General features: G+C 47.8%; 1 protein-coding gene across 1 annotated transcript in view; it reads right to left on the reverse strand.

Moving 5' to 3' along the window:
* LOC133632134 (extracellular matrix organizing protein FRAS1-like) overlaps positions 1–23,893 on the reverse strand; it is a 232,969-nt gene that overhangs the window by 17,396 nt on the left and 191,680 nt on the right. Inside the window, exons 45-65 of the mRNA XM_062024375.1 lie at positions 20,842–20,961; positions 18,133–18,312; positions 15,999–16,123; positions 15,792–15,932; positions 13,593–13,820; positions 11,342–11,455; positions 10,843–10,993; positions 10,612–10,771; positions 9,187–9,343; positions 8,519–8,765; positions 8,104–8,448; positions 6,850–7,010; positions 6,638–6,785; positions 6,377–6,582; positions 6,162–6,318; positions 5,905–6,105; positions 5,645–5,832; positions 4,947–5,222; positions 4,650–4,882; positions 4,421–4,581; positions 370–584 (exon numbers count right to left, since the gene is read on the reverse strand). Coding sequence (XP_061880359.1) covers positions 370–584; positions 4,421–4,581; positions 4,650–4,882; positions 4,947–5,222; positions 5,645–5,832; positions 5,905–6,105; positions 6,162–6,318; positions 6,377–6,582; positions 6,638–6,785; positions 6,850–7,010; positions 8,104–8,448; positions 8,519–8,765; positions 9,187–9,343; positions 10,612–10,771; positions 10,843–10,993; positions 11,342–11,455; positions 13,593–13,820; positions 15,792–15,932; positions 15,999–16,123; positions 18,133–18,312; positions 20,842–20,961 — 3,914 coding nt within the window. The remainder of the gene's footprint in view (positions 1–369; positions 585–4,420; positions 4,582–4,649; positions 4,883–4,946; positions 5,223–5,644; positions 5,833–5,904; positions 6,106–6,161; positions 6,319–6,376; positions 6,583–6,637; positions 6,786–6,849; positions 7,011–8,103; positions 8,449–8,518; positions 8,766–9,186; positions 9,344–10,611; positions 10,772–10,842; positions 10,994–11,341; positions 11,456–13,592; positions 13,821–15,791; positions 15,933–15,998; positions 16,124–18,132; positions 18,313–20,841; positions 20,962–23,893) is intronic.

Raw genomic sequence — 23,893 nt, forward strand, 5'->3', positions numbered from 1 at the left:
ACGTACTACACTTACATCTACACATATGTACTACACTTACTTCTACACTTACGTACTACATTTACGTCTACACTTACGTACACACTTACGTACTACACTTACGTCTACACGTATGTACTACACTTACGTCTACACTTACGTACTACATTTACGTCTATACTTACGTACTACACTTACCTACTACATTTACGTTTACACTTACGTATTACACTTACGTACTACACTTACGTACTACATTTACGTACTACATTTACGTCTACACTTACGTCTTTGACTGTAAAATATGATTCCTGCCTATATCCATAAGGATATTATCCGAAGCTGCACTATGGTATGGTATGGTGGGTGAAAAAGTGGTAAACAACTCACCTGAAAGTCTGCGGTGACTGAACCTCCGCAGACGTCGATGAGCTCCGTCATGTCGTAGAAAGCATCGAAGGTCCAGATGCAGCTTTTGAGGTTGAGGTGTTTGTAGAGCTGGATGCTTCTGGCCTCCCGCACACCGGGGTTGAACTGGTAGGGGCGGTCGTAGCCCGGCCCCAAAGAAATGCTGTCGTAGGACACGTCGTCCAGGAAGCCCGTCTCTGCGGACAAGAAGGAGTGAAGTGACGTGAACAACAATAGAATAGATCTTTGTTGTCATTGCACACCATTAGTTTTGGGTACAACCCGTCCAAGAGCAGAGATATACCATACAGGTGCAGGGGTATGCAGGACAGGAAGACTGATGGGTTTAAAAAAAGGGTAGGAAAGGTAAACACATGGGGGCAGAAGGAGGAGAAAAAGCTAAAGCTCCCTATGGCGGTGTGGGGGGGCTCAGTTTGAGACCAGCATAACCCCTCCAAGCACATAAAAACACATGTTACGGCTCGCAAAAACCCGAGACTCCAAAACTCCGTAAGTCATCACACCGCGCGGGGTTGAAGCGGCGAAGACGTGCGGTGGGGTTTGGTGTGCGTATGTGTGTTAGTCCAAGGGTGCGTGTTTTGTCTATAAGCCTGGAAGTCGCTCCGCTCGGCGTCCCGGAACAGAGTCAACATCCCAGGTGTCTTTGAAGAATGGGGGAAGGATTGTTCCCAGCATACCCTTCCTTGCCAAGGCCATTGTAGAGGGAGCCACTTTGTAGATAAGGATTGTTTTTGCTTCAGCGAGCAAACACATTTGTCTGATTTAATTGTCCATTCTGGCTCTCAAGTAGATCCTCAATCCGCCTTGCAGACTGGAAAGCTTCTAATTTGAATTCCATTGACAACGGGCAGCCTCTGGGCTCCTTGAACAACTGCCATCGTCTTTCCCAATTTGTCGATAGATCAAAGCAACGCTCGATCCAATCAGCAGATGACCTGTTATCACAGTTCCAAATAGATCTATATCTTCTATGTTTTGGACGGAAAGAACCGCCAGGCACACAACTCGCCACTTCTCCCAAGAGTCCATTGAGTTTCAGCAACAATCGTAGGAGTCCATCATGTTTCAGCAACCACCGTCCCGTCAGTACAAGCAGGTTCCCCCTGAACCGGAGCTTAACCCTAACCTCTCCCAAGAGTCCATCATGTTTCAGCAACCACCGTCCCGTCAGTACAACCAGGTTCCCCCTGAACCGGAGCTTAACCCTAACCCTAACTTCTCCCAAGAGTCCATCATGTTTCAGCAACCACCGTCCCGTCAGTACAAGCAGGTTCCCCCTGAACCGTAACTTAACCCTAACCTCTCCCAAGAGTCCATCATGTTTCAGCAACCACCGTCCCGTCAGTACGAGCAGGTTCCCCCTGAACCGGAGCTTAACCCTAACCCTAACTTCTCCCAAGAGTCCATCATGTTTCAGCAACAACCGTCCCGTCAGTACGAGCAGGTGCCCCCTGAACCGGAGCTTAACCCTAACCCTAACTTCTCCCAAGAGTCCATCATGTTTCAGCGACCACCGTCCCGTCAGTACGAGCAGGTTCCCCCTGAACCGGAGCTTAACCCTAACCCTAACTTCTCCCAAGAGTCCATCGAGTTTCAGCAACAATCGTAGGAGTCCATCATGTTTCAGCAACCACCGTCCCATTAGTACAAGCAGGTGCCCCCTGAACCGGAGCTTAACCCTAACCCTAACTTCTCCCAAGAGTCCATCATGTTTCAGCAACAATCGTCCCGTCAGTACGAGCAGGTTCCCCCTGAACCGGAGCTTAACCCTAACCCTAACTTCTCCCAAGAGTCCATCATGTTTCAGCAACAACCGTCCCGTCAGTACGAGCAGGTTCCCCCTGAACCGGAGCTTAACCCTAACCCTAACTTCTCCCAAGAGTCCATCATGTTTCAGCAACAACCGTCCCGTCAGTACGAGCAGGTTCGCCCTGAACCGGAGCTTAACCCTAACCCTAACTTCTCCCAAGAGTCCATCATGTTTCAGCAACAACCGTCCCGTCAGTACGAGCAGGTTCCCCCTGAACCGGAGCTTAACCCTAACCCTAACTTCTCCCAAGAGTCCATGTTTCAGCAACAACCGTCCCGTCAGTACGAGCAGGTTCCCCCTGAACCGGAGCTTAACCCTAACCCTAACTTCTCCCAAGAGTCCCTCATGTTTCAGCAACAACCGTCCCGTCAGTACGAGCAGGTTCCCCCTGAACCGGAGCTTAACCCTAACCCTAACTTCTCCCAAGAGTCCATCATGTTTCAGCAACAACCGTCCCGTCAGTACGAGCAGGTTCCCCCTGAACCGGAGCTTAACCCTAACCCTAACTTCTCCCAAGAGTCCATCATGTTTCAGCAACAACCGTCCCGTCAGTACGAGCAGGTTCCCCCTGAACCGGAGCTTAACCCTAACCCTAACCTCTCCCAAGAGTCCATCATGTTTCAGCGACCACCGTCCCGTCAGTACGAGCAGGTTCCCCCTGAACCGGAGCTTAACCCTAACCCTAACTTCTCCCAAGAGTCCATCATGTTTCAGCAACAACCGTCCCGTCAGTACGAGCAGGTTCCCCCTGAACCGGAGCTTAACCCTAACCCTAACTTCTCCCAAGAGTCCATCATGTTTCAGCAACAACCGTCCCGTCAGTACAAGCAGGTTCCCCCTGAACCGGAGCTTAACCCTAACCCTAACTTCTCCCAAGAGTCCATCATGTTTCAGCAACCACCGTCCCGTCAGTACAAGCAGGTTCCCCCTGAACCGGAGCTTAACCCTAACCCTAACTTCTCCCAAGAGTCCATCATGTTTCAGCGACCACCGTCCCGTCAGTACGAGCAGGTTCCCCCTGAACCGGAGCTTAACCCTAACCCTAACTTCTCCCAAGAGTCCATCATGTTTCAGCAACCACCGTCCCGTCAGTACGAGCAGGTTCCCCCTGAACTGGAGCTTAACCCTAACCTCTCCCAAGAGTCCATCATGTTTCAGCAACAATCGTCCTGTCAGTACGAGCAGGTTCCCCCTGAACCGGAGCTTAACCCTAACCCTAACTTCTCCCAAGAGTCCATCATGTTTCAGCGACCACCGTCCCGTCAGTACAAGCAGGTTCCCCCTGAACCGGAGCTTAACCCTAACCCTAACTTCTCCCAAGAGTCCATCATGTTTCAGCAACAACCGTCCCGTCAGTACGAGCAGGTTCCCCCTGAACCGGAGCTTAACCCTAACCCTAATTTCTCCCAAGAGTCCATCATGTTTCAGCGACCACCGTCCCGTCAGTACGAGCAGGTTCCCCCTGAACCGGAGCTTAACCCTAACCCTAACTTCTCCCAAGAGTCCATCGAGTTTCAGCAACAATCGTAGGAGTCCATCATGTTTCAGCAACCACCGTCCCGTCAGTACGAGCAGGTCCCCCTGAACCGGAGCTTAACCCTAACCCTAACTTCTCCCAAGAGTCCATCGAGTTTCAGCAACAATCGTAGGAGTCCATCATGTTTCAGCAACCACCGTCCCGTTAGTACAAGCAGGTTCCCCCTGAACCGGAGCTTAACCCTAACCCTAACTTCTGCCAAGAGTCCATCATGTTTCAGCAACAACCGTCCCGTCAGTACGAGCAGGTGCCCCCTGAACCGGAGCTTAACCCTAACCCTAACTTCTCCCAAGAGTCCATCATGTTTCAGCGACCACCGTCCCGTCAGTACGAGCAGGTTCCCGCTGAACCGGAGCTTAACCCTAACCCTAACTTCTCCCAAGAGTCCATCATGTTTCAGCAACAACCGTCCCGTCAGTACGAGCAGGTTCCCCCTGAACCGGAGCTTCTTGTCGAGAAGATCTTGTCAACTGAGTTGAGAGACCAGTTTAGCAATTCCACATTTTAGATCTCCGAGAACAGGGCAAAGGAGAGGCTCTTCTTAAGACGGGACAGACAAGGACAAAGAAGCAAAGCAGGTGGGATAGGTGAGGGAGAGGAATGCGTTTGCCTTCATTGCGAGCCAAGCGAGAAATCAATACTTTGCTAAGTTTTCTTTGGTTTACCAGAGAGGCCCTGCAGGTCTTTGAGGGTCACCAGGTTGGAGCAGACGTGCTGCTGCCGGTAGATGGACTCTGACAGCAGGAAGTGCAGGTTGTGCAGCGGCATGGTGGACACTAGGGGGAGCATGCCGTCCTGGTGCGGGATCTGCACCGAGATGTGGATCCTAAGAGGCGGCGTTAAGGAGAGGAAATAAACGGACGATCCAAACGTGAAACTATGATCCTCCTTCACCTGTTGGGGTGTTCTTTGTGCTTGACGTCCAAGTATTTCAGCGTCGCAATGAAGGACTGAGCCTGGAACCCTCTGGCGGTCCCGGTGGTCACGGGCGTGTGGCAGATGGAGCCCTCGGTGCCGATGGTGGCGATGTTGCTCCTGAGCGGCGTCCCCAGGTGACCCGCCTTGTCTCGGGCTTGAGCCACGCAGCGGACGTGGAAACGTCGGCTGAAGTAGATGCTGTCCAGGACCTGAGACCACCCGCAAGACGCTCGTTCAGGACTTCCTCAGACCAGTACGGATGGAGGATCTTACCATGTGATTGACGCTGGTGTACGGCGTGGTGTCCGTGACCGTCTCGAAGGGCGAGCGGGCCCCGTTTGTGTCGGTGGGCGCCGCCACCTCCCAGGAGAAGTGCACCTGTGTTTGGTTGATGCCCGCCTCCTCGCAGCGCTCCTTCATCAGCGAGTACTTGGGGTAGTGCGGGTCGCAGGGTGTGACGCACACCAGGGGGTAACCGGGGGAGGGAGTCTTCTTGCTGCCTTCCTTGGTCACCTCTTGGACGTGATCGTAGTCGGCCAGGGAAACCACCTGAGGGGAGCAAGCATCTTTGAGTAGGGCTGATCTGATATTGATATCGGGTATTGGTCCCATATCATCCAAAAATAAGTATCAGATAATATGTGCTTGCATGTAAAATGTGATATCATGTGCAATACAAGCAGTCCTGCAGAGTGTTTACTTGTGTGTGATATCATGTGCGATACAAGCAGAGTGTTTACTTGTGGACAGACAGTTAACATCTAAATGACCTTCAATAAGCACACACTTTCTTGTATTTTAGTCAATTCATTTCCAAAATGTAAACATGCTAGGCTACTAGGAGCTAGCAGCTACACAACAACTAAGCACACAATAGCACACAGGCTAGACATAGGTAATAATCATTGAAAAATAAAACGGCACCTTTGTCAATATAAACAAGTATCAAATATAGCCTAAGGTTTCCTTACAAGAGGTGGTGCAGGAAGGATGAGACTTCCAGCAGCTTCCTGGTCCAGAATGGTGACGGTTGCCATAGTGATTTCCCCAAGCACCGCCTCCACCGGGTCATCAGGGCCAAGGACCACTGTGAAGGACTCGTGCCACTCCCTGTCCTCGTTGGACACAATTTCCACCTTGAAGAGGATGTGGTCCATCCCTGAGGAGGACAAAAGGAGGACGTCATCGCAAAGACTCACCCCGAGTTCCTTCTCAGTTCCTAAAGACTGACCGGGGGTGAATTTGAGGACTCTGCTCCTGGGATTGTAGTCCACTCCTGACTGGGCTGAGCCATCTCGGGTGCTGCAGCGGATCTTGGAGGTGCGATCCAGATCCCCGTGGCGGATCACTTTGATGTTGAGCACCTCGATGCCATCTGGACCCGGAGGCTCTCGGACCTGGAAGGACGCCTGCTCGAACTCGATGGTGGGCGCTGAAGGAGGAGTCAGGTAAATGGACCACGGTGGAGAAGTGACTGGAAGGACTTACCATCTTCATCGTTTGTGATGGTGATGGTGACCACGTCGCGCTCCCCAATCATGGCGCCGCTCCAATGGTCTCCCAGCGGTGTCCCGAGGTGCACCTGGAACTCCTCTTCGGGTTCAAACACAGAGTCGTCCATCACGTGAACCGTGCAGTTCTTCACCTGCAACACAAGAGAAGTGACGAAGGTGTCCACGTAAACCTCCTAGGGTGACTTTTACCTTGTCCCCACGCAGGAACGTGATGCGGAACTCGTCCACGTTCCTCCGCTCCTCGAAGTCGTCCATCACCATGGCCGACATGGTGCGGGTGAAGCATCGCACCGACGACTTGTAGGACAGGTCGCCCGTGCGGATGACGGGAATGTGCAAGGCGCCGTCTCGCTCCTTCACCGTGTAGGCGCTCTTCTCGAACTGCATGCTGGGAACTGAGAGGTGGCGTCAGTCGGGTGCAAAGCACGAGTCGGCAAAATATCGACGTACTGTCCTGGAAGGTGTCGATGATGACAACGCTGGCCTCGTACGGTTCTTGGAGGACGGCCCCTTGTGGGGAACTGAGGAAGACCACAAAGGACTCGGAGCCCTCGATGGACGGATTCTGGACGTCGTCCATGATGGTCAAACTGCACGTCTGCAAAGTGCGTACAAAAGTCTTTGACTGATGTCTTCACATTTATTTGTTTCTGCGTCCAGACCTCGTCTGTCTTTCCGGGCTGGAACTCCACCTTCTTGGAACTAGGGATGTAGTCCACACCTGGGCTGGCCGAGGGCGGATCAGCGGGTCGAGTGGCGCACCACACCGACGTCACCGAGGACAGATCGCTGCCGTGACGCAGCACAGGGATTTCGATTGTGCCTGAAGAAGAAAGCAACGTTGCTTTTTGGGGAAAGCAGAACTTTGAAACCCGGCTCCGCCCACGTACTCTGACCTAAACTCAAATATTTTGTGATTTAGCTATAATCATTAGTCCCGTACACTTGACTAACATTTGGACACCATCCATCCATTCATCTTCTTCCGCTTATCCGAGGTCGGGTTGTGGGGCCTTCAGCCTAAGCAGGGAAGCCCAGACTTCCCTCTCCCAAGCTACTTGGTCCAGCTCCTTCCGAGGGATCCTGAGGCGTTCCCAGGCCAGCCGGGAGAGATAGTCTCCCCAACGTGTCCTGGGTCTTCTCCATGGACTCCTGCCGGTCTGACGTGCCCTAAACACCTCCCTAGGGAGGCGTTCGGTTGGCATCCTGACCAGATGCCAGAACCACCTCATCTGGCTCCTCTCCATGTGGAGGAGCAGTGGCTTTACTTTGAGCTCCTCCCGGATGACAGAGCTTCTCACCCTATCTCTAAGGGAGAGACCCGCCACCAGACAGAGGAAACTCATTTGTACCAGTCCTTTGTAACTGAGCTACTGTGTGGAACAATTTCCCATGTGGATCAATAAAGTTTGTCTAAGTCTAAGTCGAAGATCTTGTCCTTTCAGTCATAACCCAAAGCTCATGACCATAGGTGAGGATGGTAGCGTAGCTCAACCAGTAAATTGAGAGCTGAGCCGGAGCTTCTTCTTCACCACGACGGACCGAAATTTGGACACAATTGTGTAAATGCGATCCTGCGCTCGGGATCTTTCTGTGTGCAGTTTGCATGTTCTCCCCGTGACTGTGTGGGTTCTACTCCGGCTTCCTCCCACCTCCAAAGACATGCACCTGGGGATAGGTTGATTGGCAACACTAGGGTGTACCCCGCCTTCCGCACGATTGTAGCTGAGATAGGCTCCAGCGCCCCCCGCGACTACGAAGGGAATAAGCGGTAGAAAATGGATGGACGGATGGTCTTGGACAAGTAAAACTAGCTTCAGGAGCTTCACTAGCGTGGTGAGTTTTTAGTGTTAGAAAGACCCCCCAAAGGCCTAAGGATAGCCAAAGGAAAAAAATGGGAAAAAAACAGGTCATACCAGCGTCCTCGCTGAACGTAAACGTGGCGTTCCCAAGAGAAACCGTGGAAGCGTCATTGGGTCCGTCAATGACCACCTTGGCCACGGTCACGTCTCCCATGCGGGCGTTATCCGAGGCGTCCGACAGCACCAGCTGGAACTCCTCGGACAGCTCGTACTCGCTGTCGTCTATCAACCTGACGTCGCAGGTGGACATGCTGACGCCGGGCCCCAAGACCACGCGGTTATCCGGACTCATCCCGCGGCTCTTGTAGTCGGAGCCCGACTCCAAAGCCAGGGGGCTGCTGCCCTGAGCCGACTTGGCCACCGTGTAGCAGAGAGCCCACACGGTGCTGGACGTGTCGCCTGGACAGAGGAAGTCGCCGTGGTGTTAGGGGTCCGAGGTCCTTATGTCGCACGGGTAAAGGTGCGCTACCTTTTCTCTCGATGGGCACCTGGATGACGCCGGTGCTCTCGTTGACGTGATAAATCTTCTGGTCGAACTGCAGCTTGGGTTCGTCCTCCGTGTCGTTGATGTTGACCACGGCCCGCGTGTTCCCGCCCAGCAGAGCGTACACGGGCATGCTGAGCTCCACCTGGAAGCTCTCCATGCCCTCGAAAACCTTGTCGTCGTTGATGACGATGGTGCACACCTTGACGTCCTCGCGCTCGTCAAACTGGACCTGAGATTGGGAAAAAAACCACAGCTACGTCCTATAAACTAGAATATGCAACTTTGGAGAAATGGTGTGTGTGGCGAGTCATCTGAGGTACCTGTCCTGCATATTCCACCTTTGAACGTACCTGTCCTGCATATTCCACCTTTGAACGTACCTGTCCTGCATATTCTACCTTTGAACGTACCTGTCCTGCATATTCCACCTTTGAACGTACCTGTCCTGCATATTCCACCTTTGAACGTACCTGTCCTGCATATTCTACCTTTGAACGTACCTGTCCTGCATATTCCACCTTTGAACGTACCTGTCCTGCATATTCCACCTTTGAACGTACCTGTCCTGCATATTCCACCTTTGAACGTACCTGTCCTGCATATTCCACCTTTGAACGTACCTGTCCTGCATATTCCACCTTTGAACGTACCTGTCCTGCATATTCCACATAGTCCTGCTGGCCAGTGCTGCTACTGGAGGTGGCGCTGCCTTGCTCAGTGCGGCACAGCACGATGGCGTACTGGTTGAGGTTCCCTGTCCGCTTCACCGTCACCGCCACTGTGCCCGCCTCCTCCGTCACGTTGTAGCTGTCAGCAAAAAGTCAGCAGGAAGTCAACAGGAAGTCAGCAGGAAGTCAACAAAAGGTTGAAAAAAGTCAACAGGAAATCAGCAGGAAGTCAACGGAAAGTCAGAAGGAAGTCTAAAGGGAATCAGCATGATGTCAACAGGAAGTTAACAAGAAAGAAGGAAGTCAACAGAAAGTCAGCAGGAGGTCAGCAGGAAGTCAACAGGAAGTCAACAGGAAGTCAAGCAGTAAGTCAGCAGGAAGTCAGCAAAAAGTCAACAGAAAGTCAGCAGGAAGTCAGCAGGAGGTCAAAAAAGTCAACAGGAAGTCAACGGGAAGTCAGAAGGAAGTCAATAGGGAGTCAGCATGATGTCAACAGGAAGTTAACAAGAAAGAAGGAAGTCAACAGAAAGTCAGCAGGAGGTCAGCAGGAAGTCAACTGAAAGTTAGCAGGAAGTCAACAGTAAGTCAGCAGGAGGTCATGAGGAGGTCAGCAAGAGGTCAGCAGGAAGTCAACAGAAGGTCGAAAAAAAGTCAACAGGAAGTCAGCAGGAAGTCAACAGAAGGTCGAAAAAAAGTCAACAGGAAGTCAGAAAGAAGTCAATAGGGAGTCAGCATGATGTCAACAGGAAGTCAACAGAAAGTCAACAGGAAGTCTAGCAGTATCAGCAGGAAGTCAGCAGGAAGTCGGCAGGAGGTCAGGAGGAAGTCAACAGAAGGTCGAAAAAAGTCAACAGGAAGTCAACGGGAAGTCAGAAAGAGAGAGTCAGCATGATGTCAACAGGAAGTTAACAAGAAAGAAGGAAGTCAACAGAAAGTCAGCAGGAGGTCAGGAGGAAGTCAGCAGGAAGTCAACAGAAAGTCGAAAAAAGTCAGCAGGAAGTCAGCAGGAAGTCAACAGGAAGTCATTAGGAAGTCAACAGAAAGTTGGCAGGAAACCAACAGGAAGTCAACAGAAAGTTAGCAGGAAACCAACAGGAAGGGAGCAGGACGTCATTAGGAAGTGAGCAGGAAGTGAGCAGGAAGTCATTAGAAAGTTAGCAGGAAACCAACAGGAAGTGAGCAGGAAGTCATTAGGAAGTCAGCAGGAAGTGAGCAGGAAGTCATTAGAAAGTTAGCAGGAAACCAACAGGAAGTGAGCAGGAAGTCATTAGGAAGTCAACAAAAAGTAAACCGGAAGTCAGCAGTATGTCAGTAGGAAGTCAACAGAAAGTCAACAGGAAGTCAACAGGAGAGCAGGAAGTCAACAGGAAGTGATCATTTCCCATGAAAAAGGTGGTGTGGCGTAACCTTTGGTGCAGGAAGCTGATGAGGGACCACTGGACGTGGAAGACATTATCTCTGACCACGTTGGGCTTGCTGTCCTTCACCAGGAACTTGAAGGTGTCCATGGTCTCCTGGACGCTGTCCTCGTGGAGAACGTAGCGGATCAGGCCCAGGTTGATGTCAGCTGCAAGGTGGGGAGGTTACTGTCTCTTTAAGAGTCACACGTCACACCACAACAAAGATGGAGAAGCTCACCTTGGGAGAATGTGCTGATGCGGCTGCCGGGTTGACCTTTGCTCTCCAGGAAGCCATGTTTGGGCTGGCTGGTGACCTCGTACACCAGCTGCTCGTCCTCCGTGTCAGGGTCCATGGTCAGCAGCTCCTTCTTGGTGATCAGGTTGCTGGCCTGGGACACCATCATGTTTCTTACTCCAAACATCTCCACCACCTTTCTACCACACACTATTTCCACGGGCACTCCATAACGTTTTTACCACAGCTTGACCCCGGTACAGACTATTTCCAGGGGCACTCCATAACGTTTCTACCACAGACTATTTCCACGGGCACTCCATAACGTTTCTACCACAGCTTTACCCCGGCACAGACTATTTCCACGGGGACTCCATAACGTTTCTACCACAGACTATTTCCACGGGCACTCCATAACGTTATTACCACAACTTTACCCCGGCACAGACTATTTTCAGGGGCACTCCATAAGGTTTCTACCCCAGCCTGGCAGACCCCGCACCTTGTTGTCCAGGTAGTCCAGCCACTGCAGGCCCAGGTTGGTGACGATACGAGGAGTCCCGTCATCCACGGGCAGAATGTCGATGTTGAACTTCTGGGGTGCGGCGGTCACGATCTGGAGAAGAAGAACTGGTCAACTTGGAGTTTTTTTAGTCTGCGCTTCAAAAGTTGACTCAAGGCAACTGGAAGTTTCTTGTTGGAAAAGTGCACCTTCCTACGGTGACTCTGCTGGCCGTGGTCCGTCCTGCATAACACTTGGTCCTTCACCAAAGAGTCCAACTCAAGGCTTGGTGGGGCCACATCTGACTTGTCATATCAGTTCAAGTGGCCTGCCACACCATTTAAGGTGGCATACCACACCATTTAAAGTGGCTTGCCACGACATTTAATGTGGCATACCACACCATTTAATCTGGCCTGCCACACCATTTAATATGGCATACCACATCATTTAACGTGGCATACCACACCATTTAAAATGGCATACCACACCATTTTATGTGGCCTGCCACACCATTTAATATGGCATACCACATCATTTAACGTGGCATACCACACCATTTAAAATGACCTACCACACCATTGAATGTGACATACCACACCATTTAATATGGCCTGCCACACCATTTAGTATGGCATACCACACCATTTAAAGGGGCATACCACACCATTTAATATGACATTTAAAGTGGCATACCACACCATTTAATATGGCATACCACACCATTTAATTTGGCATAAACACCATTTAAAGTGGCATACCCCACCATTTAACGTGGCCTGCCACACCATTAAAGTTACATTAAAATTTAATATGGCATATTACGCCATTAAAGTGGCCTGCCATACCATTTAACGTGCCATATCAATCCATCTGATATGGTCTGCCATTCCATTTAATATGGCATACCACACCATTTAATGTGTAATACCACACCATTTAATATGGCATACCACACCTTTTAATTTGGCCTGCCATACCAATTAATGTGGCATAACATCCATCTGATCTGGTCTGCCATACCATTTAACATTGCATACCACACCATTTAACATTGCATACCACACCATTTAACATTGCATACCACACCATTTAATATGGCATACCACACCATTTAATGTGTAATACCACACCATTTAATATGGCATACCACGCCTTTTAATGTGTCCTGCCATACCACTTAAAGTGGCATATCATCCATCTGATCTGGTCTGCCATACCATTTAACATTGCATACCACACCATTTAACATTGCATACCACACCATTTAATGTGGCATACCACACCATTTAATGTGACACACCACGCAATTAATTGTGGCATACCACACCATTTAAAGTGGCCTCTTATACCATTTAATGTGGCCTGCAAGACCATTTATTGTGGCATACCACACCACTTAATGTGGCATACCAAACCATTTATCGTGGCATACCACACTATTTAATGTAGCATACCACACCATTTAAAGTGGCCTCTTATGCCATTTAAGGTGGCCTGCAAGACCATTTATTGTGGCATACCAAACCATTTATCGTGGCATACCACACTATTTAATGTAGCATACCACACCATTTAAAGTGGCCTCTTATGCCATTTATTGTGGCATACCACACCATTTACAGTGGCCTCTTATACCATTTAATGTGGCCTGCAAGACCATTTATTGTGGCATACTACACCATTTAATGTGGCATACCAAACCATTTATCGTGGCATACCACACTATTTAATGTAGCATACCACACCATTTAAATTGGCCTCTTATGACATTTATTGTGGCATACCACACCATTTTATACCATTTAAGGTGGCCTGCAAGACCATTTATTGTGGCATACTACACCATTTAATGTAGCATACCACGCCATATAAAGTGATCAGCCACGGCATTTAATATGACATACCGCGTAATTTAATGTGGCCTGCTACACCATTTATCGTGGCATACCAAGCTATGTAACGTGGCCTGCCACTCCATTTAATGTGCCTTACCATGCCATTTAATGTGGCATACCACGCCATTTAATGTGGCATACCACGCTGTTTATTGTGGGATATCACGCCATTTAATGTGGCATACCACACCATTTAATGTGGCATTCCACATTAAATGGTTTGATATGCCAATTTAAATTACGTGGTATGGCACTTTAAATGGTTTGACAGGCCACAATAAATGGTATGGTATGCCAGTATTTTGACTGTTCCAGCGGGTGAAAAGAGGGGCGGAGTCAAGCAGGTTCCTCACCTCCTTGCCGTTGTCCTCCACCATGAAGAGCAGGTTGGTGCCGTCAGCCACGGTGAAGCTGAAGCGGTCCTTGAGGGAGTTGGATCCATCGTGGTTGTAGCTGACCCGGTTCTGGTAGACGTCGTCCATACTGAAGCTGCTGGTCTGCCGGTAGTGCTGCCCGTTGTTGGTGCGCTCGATGGTGCCGTGCCGAGGAGGCTGCACCACCCTGAACATGATGGACTCCGCCTGAAACACCACACCCTTGCTGCTAACATCCACCAACTAACAAAATATCACAAACCTCAAAAATGTGCTAAAACAAAAAAAAAAGTTAGCCTACATGCTAACAGATAGCATCTGTAACAAAATAATTGCCACTGTGGTGTACATCTGCTAAATTAGCTAGAAGAGAAGCTATCATGCTAATGTTACCATGCTAAAATGCTATGTGTCAAACACCAAACTGTATAACTCTGCAATGTTTTTTTTAAATACTAGCATGCTAACGTTAGCATACATCAAGTACCAAAATATGACACTGGTGTTTATCAATAAAAGTTGATTAAAAACAGCTAGCCTACTGGCGTTAGCATGCTAACAGATCGCATCCGCAACAAAGTAATTGCCACTGTGGTGTACACCTGCTTAATTAACTAGAATAGAAGCTATCATGCTAATGTTAACATGCAAAAATACATAACTGCAATAAAACCTGAATTTTTAAATATTTTTTTTAAATACTAGCATGCTAACGTTAGCACACATCAACTAACAAAATATGACACTAGCGTGTACCTATAAAATTTGCTAAGAAAAAAAAAGCTAGCCTACTAGCGTTAGCATGTTATCATTAGCATGCTAACTTTTTTTTTTAAAACTAATTTTACAGCCGAACACCTAAGTGTGTTATAACTTTGTACTTGACACATGCTAACTGTTAGAATGTAATCATTAGCATGCTACCTTTTTTTTTTTAGCTAATTTTACAGTCGAACACCTAAGTGTGCTATAACTTTGTACTTGACACATGCTAACTGTTAGAATGTAATCATTAGCATGCTACCTTTTTTTTTTTAGCTAATTTTACAGTCGAACACCTAAGTGTGCTATAACTTTGTACTTGACACATGCTAACTGTTAGAATGTAGTCATTAGCATGCTAACTTTTTTTTTAGCTAATTTTACAGCCGAACACCTAAGTGTGCTATAACTTTGTACTTGACACATGCTAACTGTTAGAATGTAGTCATTAGCATGCTAACTTTTTTTTTAGCTAATTTTACAGCTGAACACCTAAGTGTGCTATAACTTTGTACTTGACACATGCTAAATGTTAGAATGTAGTCATTAGCATGCTACCTTTTTTTTTTTAGCTAGCCTACTAGCGTTAGCATGCTAACAGGTAGCTTTGTGTAAAAAAACATTTGACACGGAGGTGTACACCTGCTAAATTGGCAACAACAAAAAAAGAAGCTATCATGCTAACGTTACAATGCTAACGACTGCGCTGCAGGCCATTAAATAAATAGCTATGGGTCGCACTTTGGACCGCTTGAGCGACAGGAAAATGTATAGCAGCTGTACACGGACTACTCTAAGAGATACCTGGGTGCTGTACACGGACTACTCTAAGAGATACCTGGGTGCTGTACACGGACTACTCTAAGAGATACCTGGGTGCTGTACACGGACTACTCTAAGAGATACCTGGGTGCTGTACACGGACTACTCTAAGAGGTACCTGGGTGCTGTACACGGACTACTCTAAGAGGTACCTGGGTGCTGTACACGGACTACTCTAAGAGATACCTGGGTGCTGTACACGGACTACTCTAAGAGGTACCTGGGTGCTGTACACGGACTACTCTAAGAGATACCTGGGTGCTGTACACGGACTACTCTAAGAGATACCTGGGTGCTGTACACGGACTACTCTAAGAGATACCTGGGTGCTGTACACGGACTACTCTAAGAGATACCTGGGTGCTGTACACGGACTACTCTAAGAGATACCTGGGTGCTGTACACGGACTACTCTAAGAGATACCTGGGTGCTGTACACGGACTACTCTAAGAGATACCTGGGTGCTGTACACGGACTACTCTAAGAGATACCTGGGTGCTGTACACGGACTACTCTAAGAGATACCTGGGTGCTGTACACGGACTACTCTAAGAGATACCTGGGTGCTGTACACGGACTACTCTAAGAGATACCTGGGTGTCTGCATCAGTGGCCTTCATCTCAAACTCAGTGATGGTCTTCCTCACTCCTTCCTGCACTGTCATGCCAGCAACATGCAGCCGAGGCAGAGAGTCGTCTACTGGCCTGATGCTGATGTAGAAGGTCTGGGCCACCTGCAAGTAGCATTCATTGTTAGTATTATTATTATTATTGATTATTGATTATGGATTGTACTTGACCTCGTTGGTGCCGTCGGACACGCTGAAGGAGAAGCTGTCATCGTGTTTCTCCTCCTGGCTGCTGTGGACGTACTGAATGCTGCGTGACACCAAGTCTGACTGACGGAACGTGTCGATACTGCTGCCTACAACACAATATAATACTTTACTGCTGCCTACAACACAACATAATACTTTACTGCTGCCTACAACACAACATAATACTTTACTGCTGCCTACAACACAATATAATACTTTACTGCTGCCTACAACACAACATAATACTTTACTGCTGCCTACAACACAATATAATACTTTACTGCTGCCTACAACACAATATAATACTTTACTGCTGCCTACAACACAACATAATACTTTACTGCTGCCTACAACACAATATAATACTTTACTGCTGCCTACAACACAACATAATACTTTACTGCTGCCTACAACACAATATAATACTTTACTGCTGCCTACAACACAACATAATACTTTACTGCTGCCTACAACACAACATAATACTTTACTGCTGCCTACAACACAATATAATACTTTACTGCTGCCTACAACACAATATAATACTTTACTGCTGCCTACAACACAACATAATACTTTACTGCTGCCTACAACACAATATAATACTTTACTGCTGCCTACAACACAACATAATACTTTACTGCTGCCTACAACACAATATAATACTTTACTGCTGCCTACAACACAACATAATACTTTACTGCTGCCTACAACACAACATAATACTTTACTGCTGCCTACAACACAATATAATACTTTACTGCTGCCTACAACACAATATAATACTTTACTGCTGCCTACAACACAATATAATACTTTACTGCTGCCTACAACACAATATAATACTTTACTGCTGCCTACAACACAATATAATACTTTACTGCTGCCTACAACACAATATAATACTTTACTGCTGCCTACAACACAACATAATACTTTACTGCTGCCTACAACACAATATAATACTTTACTGCTGCCTACAACACAATATAATACTTTACTGCTGCCTACAACACAACATAATACTTTACTGCTGCCTACAACACAATATAATACTTTACTGCTGCCTACAACACAATATAATACTTTACTGCTGCCTACAACACAATATAATACTTTACTGCTGCCTACAACACAATATAATACTTTACTGCTGCCTACAACACAATATAATACTTTACTGCTGCCTACAACACAATATAATACTTTACTGCTGCCTACAACACAATATAATACTTTACTGCTGCCTACAACACAATATAATACTTTACTGCTGCCTACAACACAATATAATACTTTACTGCTGCCTACAACACAATATAATACTTTACTGCTGCCTACAACACAATATAATACTTTACTGCTGCCTACAACACAATATAATACTTTACTGCTGCCTACAACACAATATAATACTTTACTGCTGCCTACAACACAATATAATACTTTACTGCTGCCTACAACACAATATAATACTTTACTGCTGCCTACAACACAATATAATACTTTACTGCTGCCTACAACACAATATAATACTTTACTGCTGCCTACAACACAATATAATACTTTACTGCCGCCTACAACACAATATAATACTTTACTGCTGCCTACAACACAATATAATACTTTACTGCTGCCTACAACACAATATAATACTTTACTGCTGCCTACAACACAATATAATACTTTACTGCCGCCTACAACACAATATAATACTTTACTGCTGCCTACAACACAATATAATACTTTACTGCTGCCTACAACACAATATAATACTTTACTGCTGCCTACAACACAATATAATACTTTACTGCTGCCTACAACACAATATAATACTTTACTGCCGCCTACAACACAATATAATACTTTACTGCCGCCTACAACACAATATAATACTTTACTGCTGCCTACAACACAACATAATACTTTACTGCTGCCTACAACACAATATAATACTCACCAGGACTAGAAGTCTATGTATTTGAAGAGCAGGACTAAGGTAGGGGACTCACCAGGACTAGAAGTCTATGTATTTGAAGAGCAGGACTAAGGTAGGTGTCTCACCAGGACTAGAAGTCTATGTATTTGAAGAGCAGGACTAAGGTAGGGGTCTCACCAGGACTAGCTGCGTGCTCCAAGTGTCCCAGGCTTGTCTGTTTGCTGATGTGGAAGACTAACTCGCTGGGCTCGCTGTCCTGGTCGCTGGCAGACAACTGCATGGTGGTCAGCTTCTTCCAGGAGTTCTCATCCAGGACCAGACCTTTGTTGACCTCCACCCTCGGAGGCAGGCGGTCCTCTGAGGCCAGAAGAGGAATTATCAACACTAGCTCCATGCTAACTTACATTGGATATGCCATGCACATGCTACTCATTAGCATTAGCCACTTTACATGGCGCTTTCAACCCCTCCACATTTGTCCATGTCCTCAAGGTGGAGGACATGATGGAGGACATGATGGAGGACATGATGGAAGACATGATGGAGGACATGGTGGAGGACAAGATGGAGGACATGATGGAGGACAAGATGGAGGACATGATGGAGGACAAGATGGAGGACATGATGGAAGACATGATGAAGGACATGATGGAGGACATGATGGAGGACATGATGGAGGACATGATGGAGGACATGATGGAGGACATGATGGAAGACATGATGGAGGACATGGTGGAGGACAAGATGGAGGACATGATGGAGGACAAGATGGAGGACATGATGGAAGACATGATGAAGGACATGATGGAGGACATGATGGAGGACAAGATGAAGGACATGATGGAGGACATGATGGAGGACATGATGGAGGACATGATGGAAGACATGATGGAGGACATGGTGGAGGACAAGATGGAGGACATGATGGAGGACAAGATGGAGGACATGATGGAAGACATGATGAAGGACATGATGGAGGACATGATGGAGGACAAGATGAAGGACATGATGGAGGACATGATGGAGGACATGATGGAGGACATGATGGAAGACATGATGGAGGACATGGTGGAGGACATGATGGAGGACAAGATGGAGGACATGATGGAGGACATGATGGAGGACATGATGGAAGACATGATGAAGGACATGATGGAGGACATGATGGAGGACAAGATGAAGGACATGATGGAGGACATGATGGAGGACATGATGGAGGACATGATGGAGGACATGATGAAGGACATGATGGAGGACATGATGGAGGACAAGATGAAGGACATGATGGAGGACATGATGGAGGACATGATGGAGGACATGATGAAGGACAAGATGGAGGACATGATGAAGGACATGATGGAGGACATGATGGAGGACAAGATGAAGGACATGATGGAGGACATGATGGAGGACATGATGGAGGACAAGATGAAGGACATGATGGAGGACATGATGGAGGACATGGTGGAGGACATGATGAAGGACATGATGAAGGACATGATGGAGGACATGATGGAGGACAAGATGAAGGACATGATGGAGGACAAGATGAAGGACAAGATGGAGGACATGATGGAGGACATGATGGAGGACATGGTGGAGGACATGATGAAGGACATGATGAAGGACATGATGGAGGACATGATGGAGGACAAGATGAAGGACATGATGGAGGACAAGATGAAGGACAAGATGGAGGACATGATGGAGGACATGATGGAGGACATGGTGGAGGACATGGTGGAGGACATGATGGAGGACATGGTGGAGGACATGGTGGAGGACATGGTGGAGGACATGATGGAGGACATGATGGAGGACATGGTGGAGGACATGGTGGAGGACATGATGAAGGACAAGATGGAGGACATGATGAAGGACATGGTGGAGGACATGATGAAGGACATGGTGGAGGACATGATGGAGGACATGATGAAGGACATGATGGAGGACATGATGGAGGACATGGTGGAGGACATGATGAAGGACATGATGAAGGACAAGATGGAGGACATGGTGGAGGACATGATGGAGGACATGATGGAGGACATGATGGAGGACATGATGAAGGACATGATGGAGGACATGATGAAGGACAAGATGGAGGACATGATGGAGGACATGATGGAGGACAAGATGAAGGACATGGTGGAGGACATGATGGAGGACAAGATGGAGGACATGATGAAGGACAAGATGGAGGACATGATGAAGGACATGGTGGAGGACATGATGAGGACAAGATGGAGGACATGATGAAGGACATGGTGGAGGACAAGATGGAGGACAAGATGGAGGACATGATGACGGACATGGTGGAGGACATGATGAAGGACATGATGGAGGACAAGATGGAGGACATGATGAAGGACAAGATCGAGGACAAGATGGAGGACATGATGAAGGACAAGATGGAGGACATGATGAAGGACAAGATGAAGGACATGATGGAGGACAAGATGGAGGACATGATGGAGGACAAGATCGAGGACAAGATGGAGGACATGATGAAGGACAAGATGGAGGACATGATGAAGGACAAGATGGAGGACATGATGAAGGACATGATGAAGGACATGATGGAGGACAAGATGGAGGACATGATGGAGGACAAGATGGAGGACATGATGAAGGACATGATGAAGGACATGATGAAGGACATGATGAAGGACATGGTGGAGGACATGATGAAGGACAAGATGGAGGACATGATGAAGGACATGATGAAGGACATGGTGGAGGACATGATGAGGACATGATGGAGGACATGATGGAGGACATGATGAAGGACATGGTGGAGGACATGGTGGAGGACATGGTGGAGGACAAGATGGAGGACATGATGGAGGACATGATGAAGGACAAGATAAAGAAGATGAAACCTACCAAGGACACTGATGTAGAAGGACTGATCGATGAGTTTGTTGCCTTCAGGGTCCAGCAGGTTGAAGTTGAAGGACAGACTTCCTCCTTTCTCACCTTTGAGGTGACTGTACTGGACCTCACCTGACACACAACACATGAAGATCATGTCCACGTTGGACATCACCCTGAAGATCATGTCCACGTTGGACATCACCCTGAAGATCATGTCCATGTTGGACATCACCCTGAAGATCATGTCCATGTTGGACATCACCCTGAAGATCATGTCCATGTTGGACATCACCCTGAAGATCATGTCCATGTTGGACATCACCCTGAAGATCATGTCCATGTTGGACATCACCCTGAAGATCATGTCCACGTTGGACATCACCCTGAAGATCATGTCCACGTTGGACATCACCCTGAAGATCATGTCCACGTTGGACATCACCCTGAAGATCATGTCCACGTTGGACATCACCCTGAAGATCATGTCCACGTTGGACATCACCCTGAAGATCATGTCCACGTTGGACATCACCCTGAAGATCATGTCCACGTTGGACATCACCCTGAAGATCATGTCCACGTTGGACATCACCCTGAAGATCATGTCCACGTTGGACATCACCCTGAAGATCATGTCCACGTTGGACATCACCCTGAAGATCATGTCCACGTTGGACATCACCCTGAAGATCATGTCCACGTTGGACATCACCCTGAAGATCATGTCCACGTTGGACATCACCCTGAAGATCATGTCCACGTTGGACATCACCCTGAAGATCATGTCCACGTTGGACATCACCCTGAAGATCATGTCCACGTTGAACATCACCCTGAAGATCATGTCCACGTTGAACATCACCCTGAAGATCATGTCCATGTTGGACATCACCCTGAAGATCATGTCCATGTTGGACATCACCCTGAAGATCATGTCCATGTTGGACATCACCCTGAAGATCATGTCCACGTTGGACATCACCCTGAAGATCATGTCCATGTTGGACATCACCCTGAAGATCATGTCCACGTTGGACATCACCCTGAAGATCATGTCCACGTTGGACATCACCCTGAAGATCATGTCCATGTTGGACATCACCCTGAAGATCATGTCCACGTTGAACATCACCCTGAAGATCATGTCCACGTTGAACATCACCCTGAAGATCATGTCCATGTTGGACATCACCCTGAAGATCATGTCCATGTTGGACATCACCCTGAAGATCATGTCCATGTTGGACATCACCCTGAAGATCATGTCCACGTTGGACATCACCCTGAAGATCATGTCCATGTTGGACATCACCCTGAAGATCATGTCCACGTTGGACATCACCCTGAAGATCATGTCCATGTTGGACATCACCCTGAAGATCATGTCCACGTTGAACATCACCCTGAAGATCATGTCCATGTTGGACATCACCCTGAAGATCATGTCCATGTTGGACATCACCCTGAAGATCATGTCCATGTTGGACATCACCCTGAAGATCATGTCCACGTTGGACATCACCCTGAAGATCATGTCCATGTTGGACATCACCCTGAAGATCATGTCCATGTTGGACATCACCCTGAAGATCATGTCCACGTTGGACATCACCCTGAAGATCATGTCCACGTTGGACATCACCCTGAAGATCATGTCCATGTTGGACATCACCCTGAAGATCATGTCCACGTTGGACATCACCCTGAAGATCATGTCCATGTTGGACATCACCCTGAAGATCATGTCCACGTTGAACATCACCCTGAAGATCATGTCCATGTTGGACATCACCCTGAAGATCATGTCCATGTTGGACATCACCCTGAAGATCATGTCCATGTTGGACATCACCCTGAAGATCATGTCCACGTTGGACATCACCCTGAAGATCATGTCCACGTTGGACATCACCCTGAAGATCATGTCCATGTTGGACATCACCCTGAAGATCATGTCCATGTTGGACATCACCCTGAAGATCATGTCCATGTTGGACATCACCCTGAAGATCATGTCCATGTTGGACATCACCCTGAAGATCATGTCCATGTTGGACATCACCCTGAAGATCATGTCCACGTTGGACATCACCCTGAAGATCATGTCCACGTTGGACATCACCCTGAAGATCATGTCCACGTTGGACATCACCCTGAAGATCATGTCCACGTTGGACATCACCCTGAAGATCATGTCCACGTTGGACATCACCCTGAAGATCATGTCCACGTTGGACATCACCCTGAAGATCATGTCCACGTTGGACATCACCCTGAAGATCATGTCCATGTTGGACATCACCCTGAAGATCATGTCCACGTTGGACATCACCCTGAAGATCATGTCCACGTTGGACATCACCCTGAAGATCATGTCCACGTTGGACATCACCCTGAAGATCATGTCCACGTTGGACATCACCCTGAAGATCATGTCCACGTTGGACATCACCCTGAAGATCATGTCCACGTTGGACATCACCCTGAAGATCATGTCCACGTTGGACATCACCCTGAAGATCATGTCCACGTTGGACATCACCCTGAAGATCATGTCCATGTTGGACATCACCCTGAAGATCATGTCCACGTTGGACATCACCCTGAAGATCATGTCCATGTTGGACATCACCCTGAAGATCATGTCCACGTTGGACATCACCCTGAAGATCATGTCCACGTTGGACATCACCCTGAAGATCATGTCCACGTTGAACATCACCCTGAAGATCATGTCCATGTTGGACATCACCCTGAAGATCATGTCCACGTTGGACATCACCCTGAAGATCATGTCCACGTTGGACATCACCCTGAAGATCATGTCCACGTTGAACATCACCCTGAAGATCATGTCCACGTTGGACATCACCCTGAAGATCATGTCCACGTTGGACATCACCCTGAAGATCATGTCCACGTTGGACATCACCCTGAAGATCATGTCCATGTTGGACATCACCCTGAAGATCATGTCCACGTTGAACATCACCCTGAAGATCATGTCCACGTTGAACATCACCCTGAAGATCATGTCCATGTTGGACATCACCCTGAAGAT

The sequence above is a fragment of the Entelurus aequoreus genome, linkage group LG17, assembly GCF_033978785.1.
Source record: "Entelurus aequoreus isolate RoL-2023_Sb linkage group LG17, RoL_Eaeq_v1.1, whole genome shotgun sequence".
Lineage (NCBI taxonomy): Eukaryota > Metazoa > Chordata > Actinopteri > Syngnathiformes > Syngnathidae > Entelurus > Entelurus aequoreus.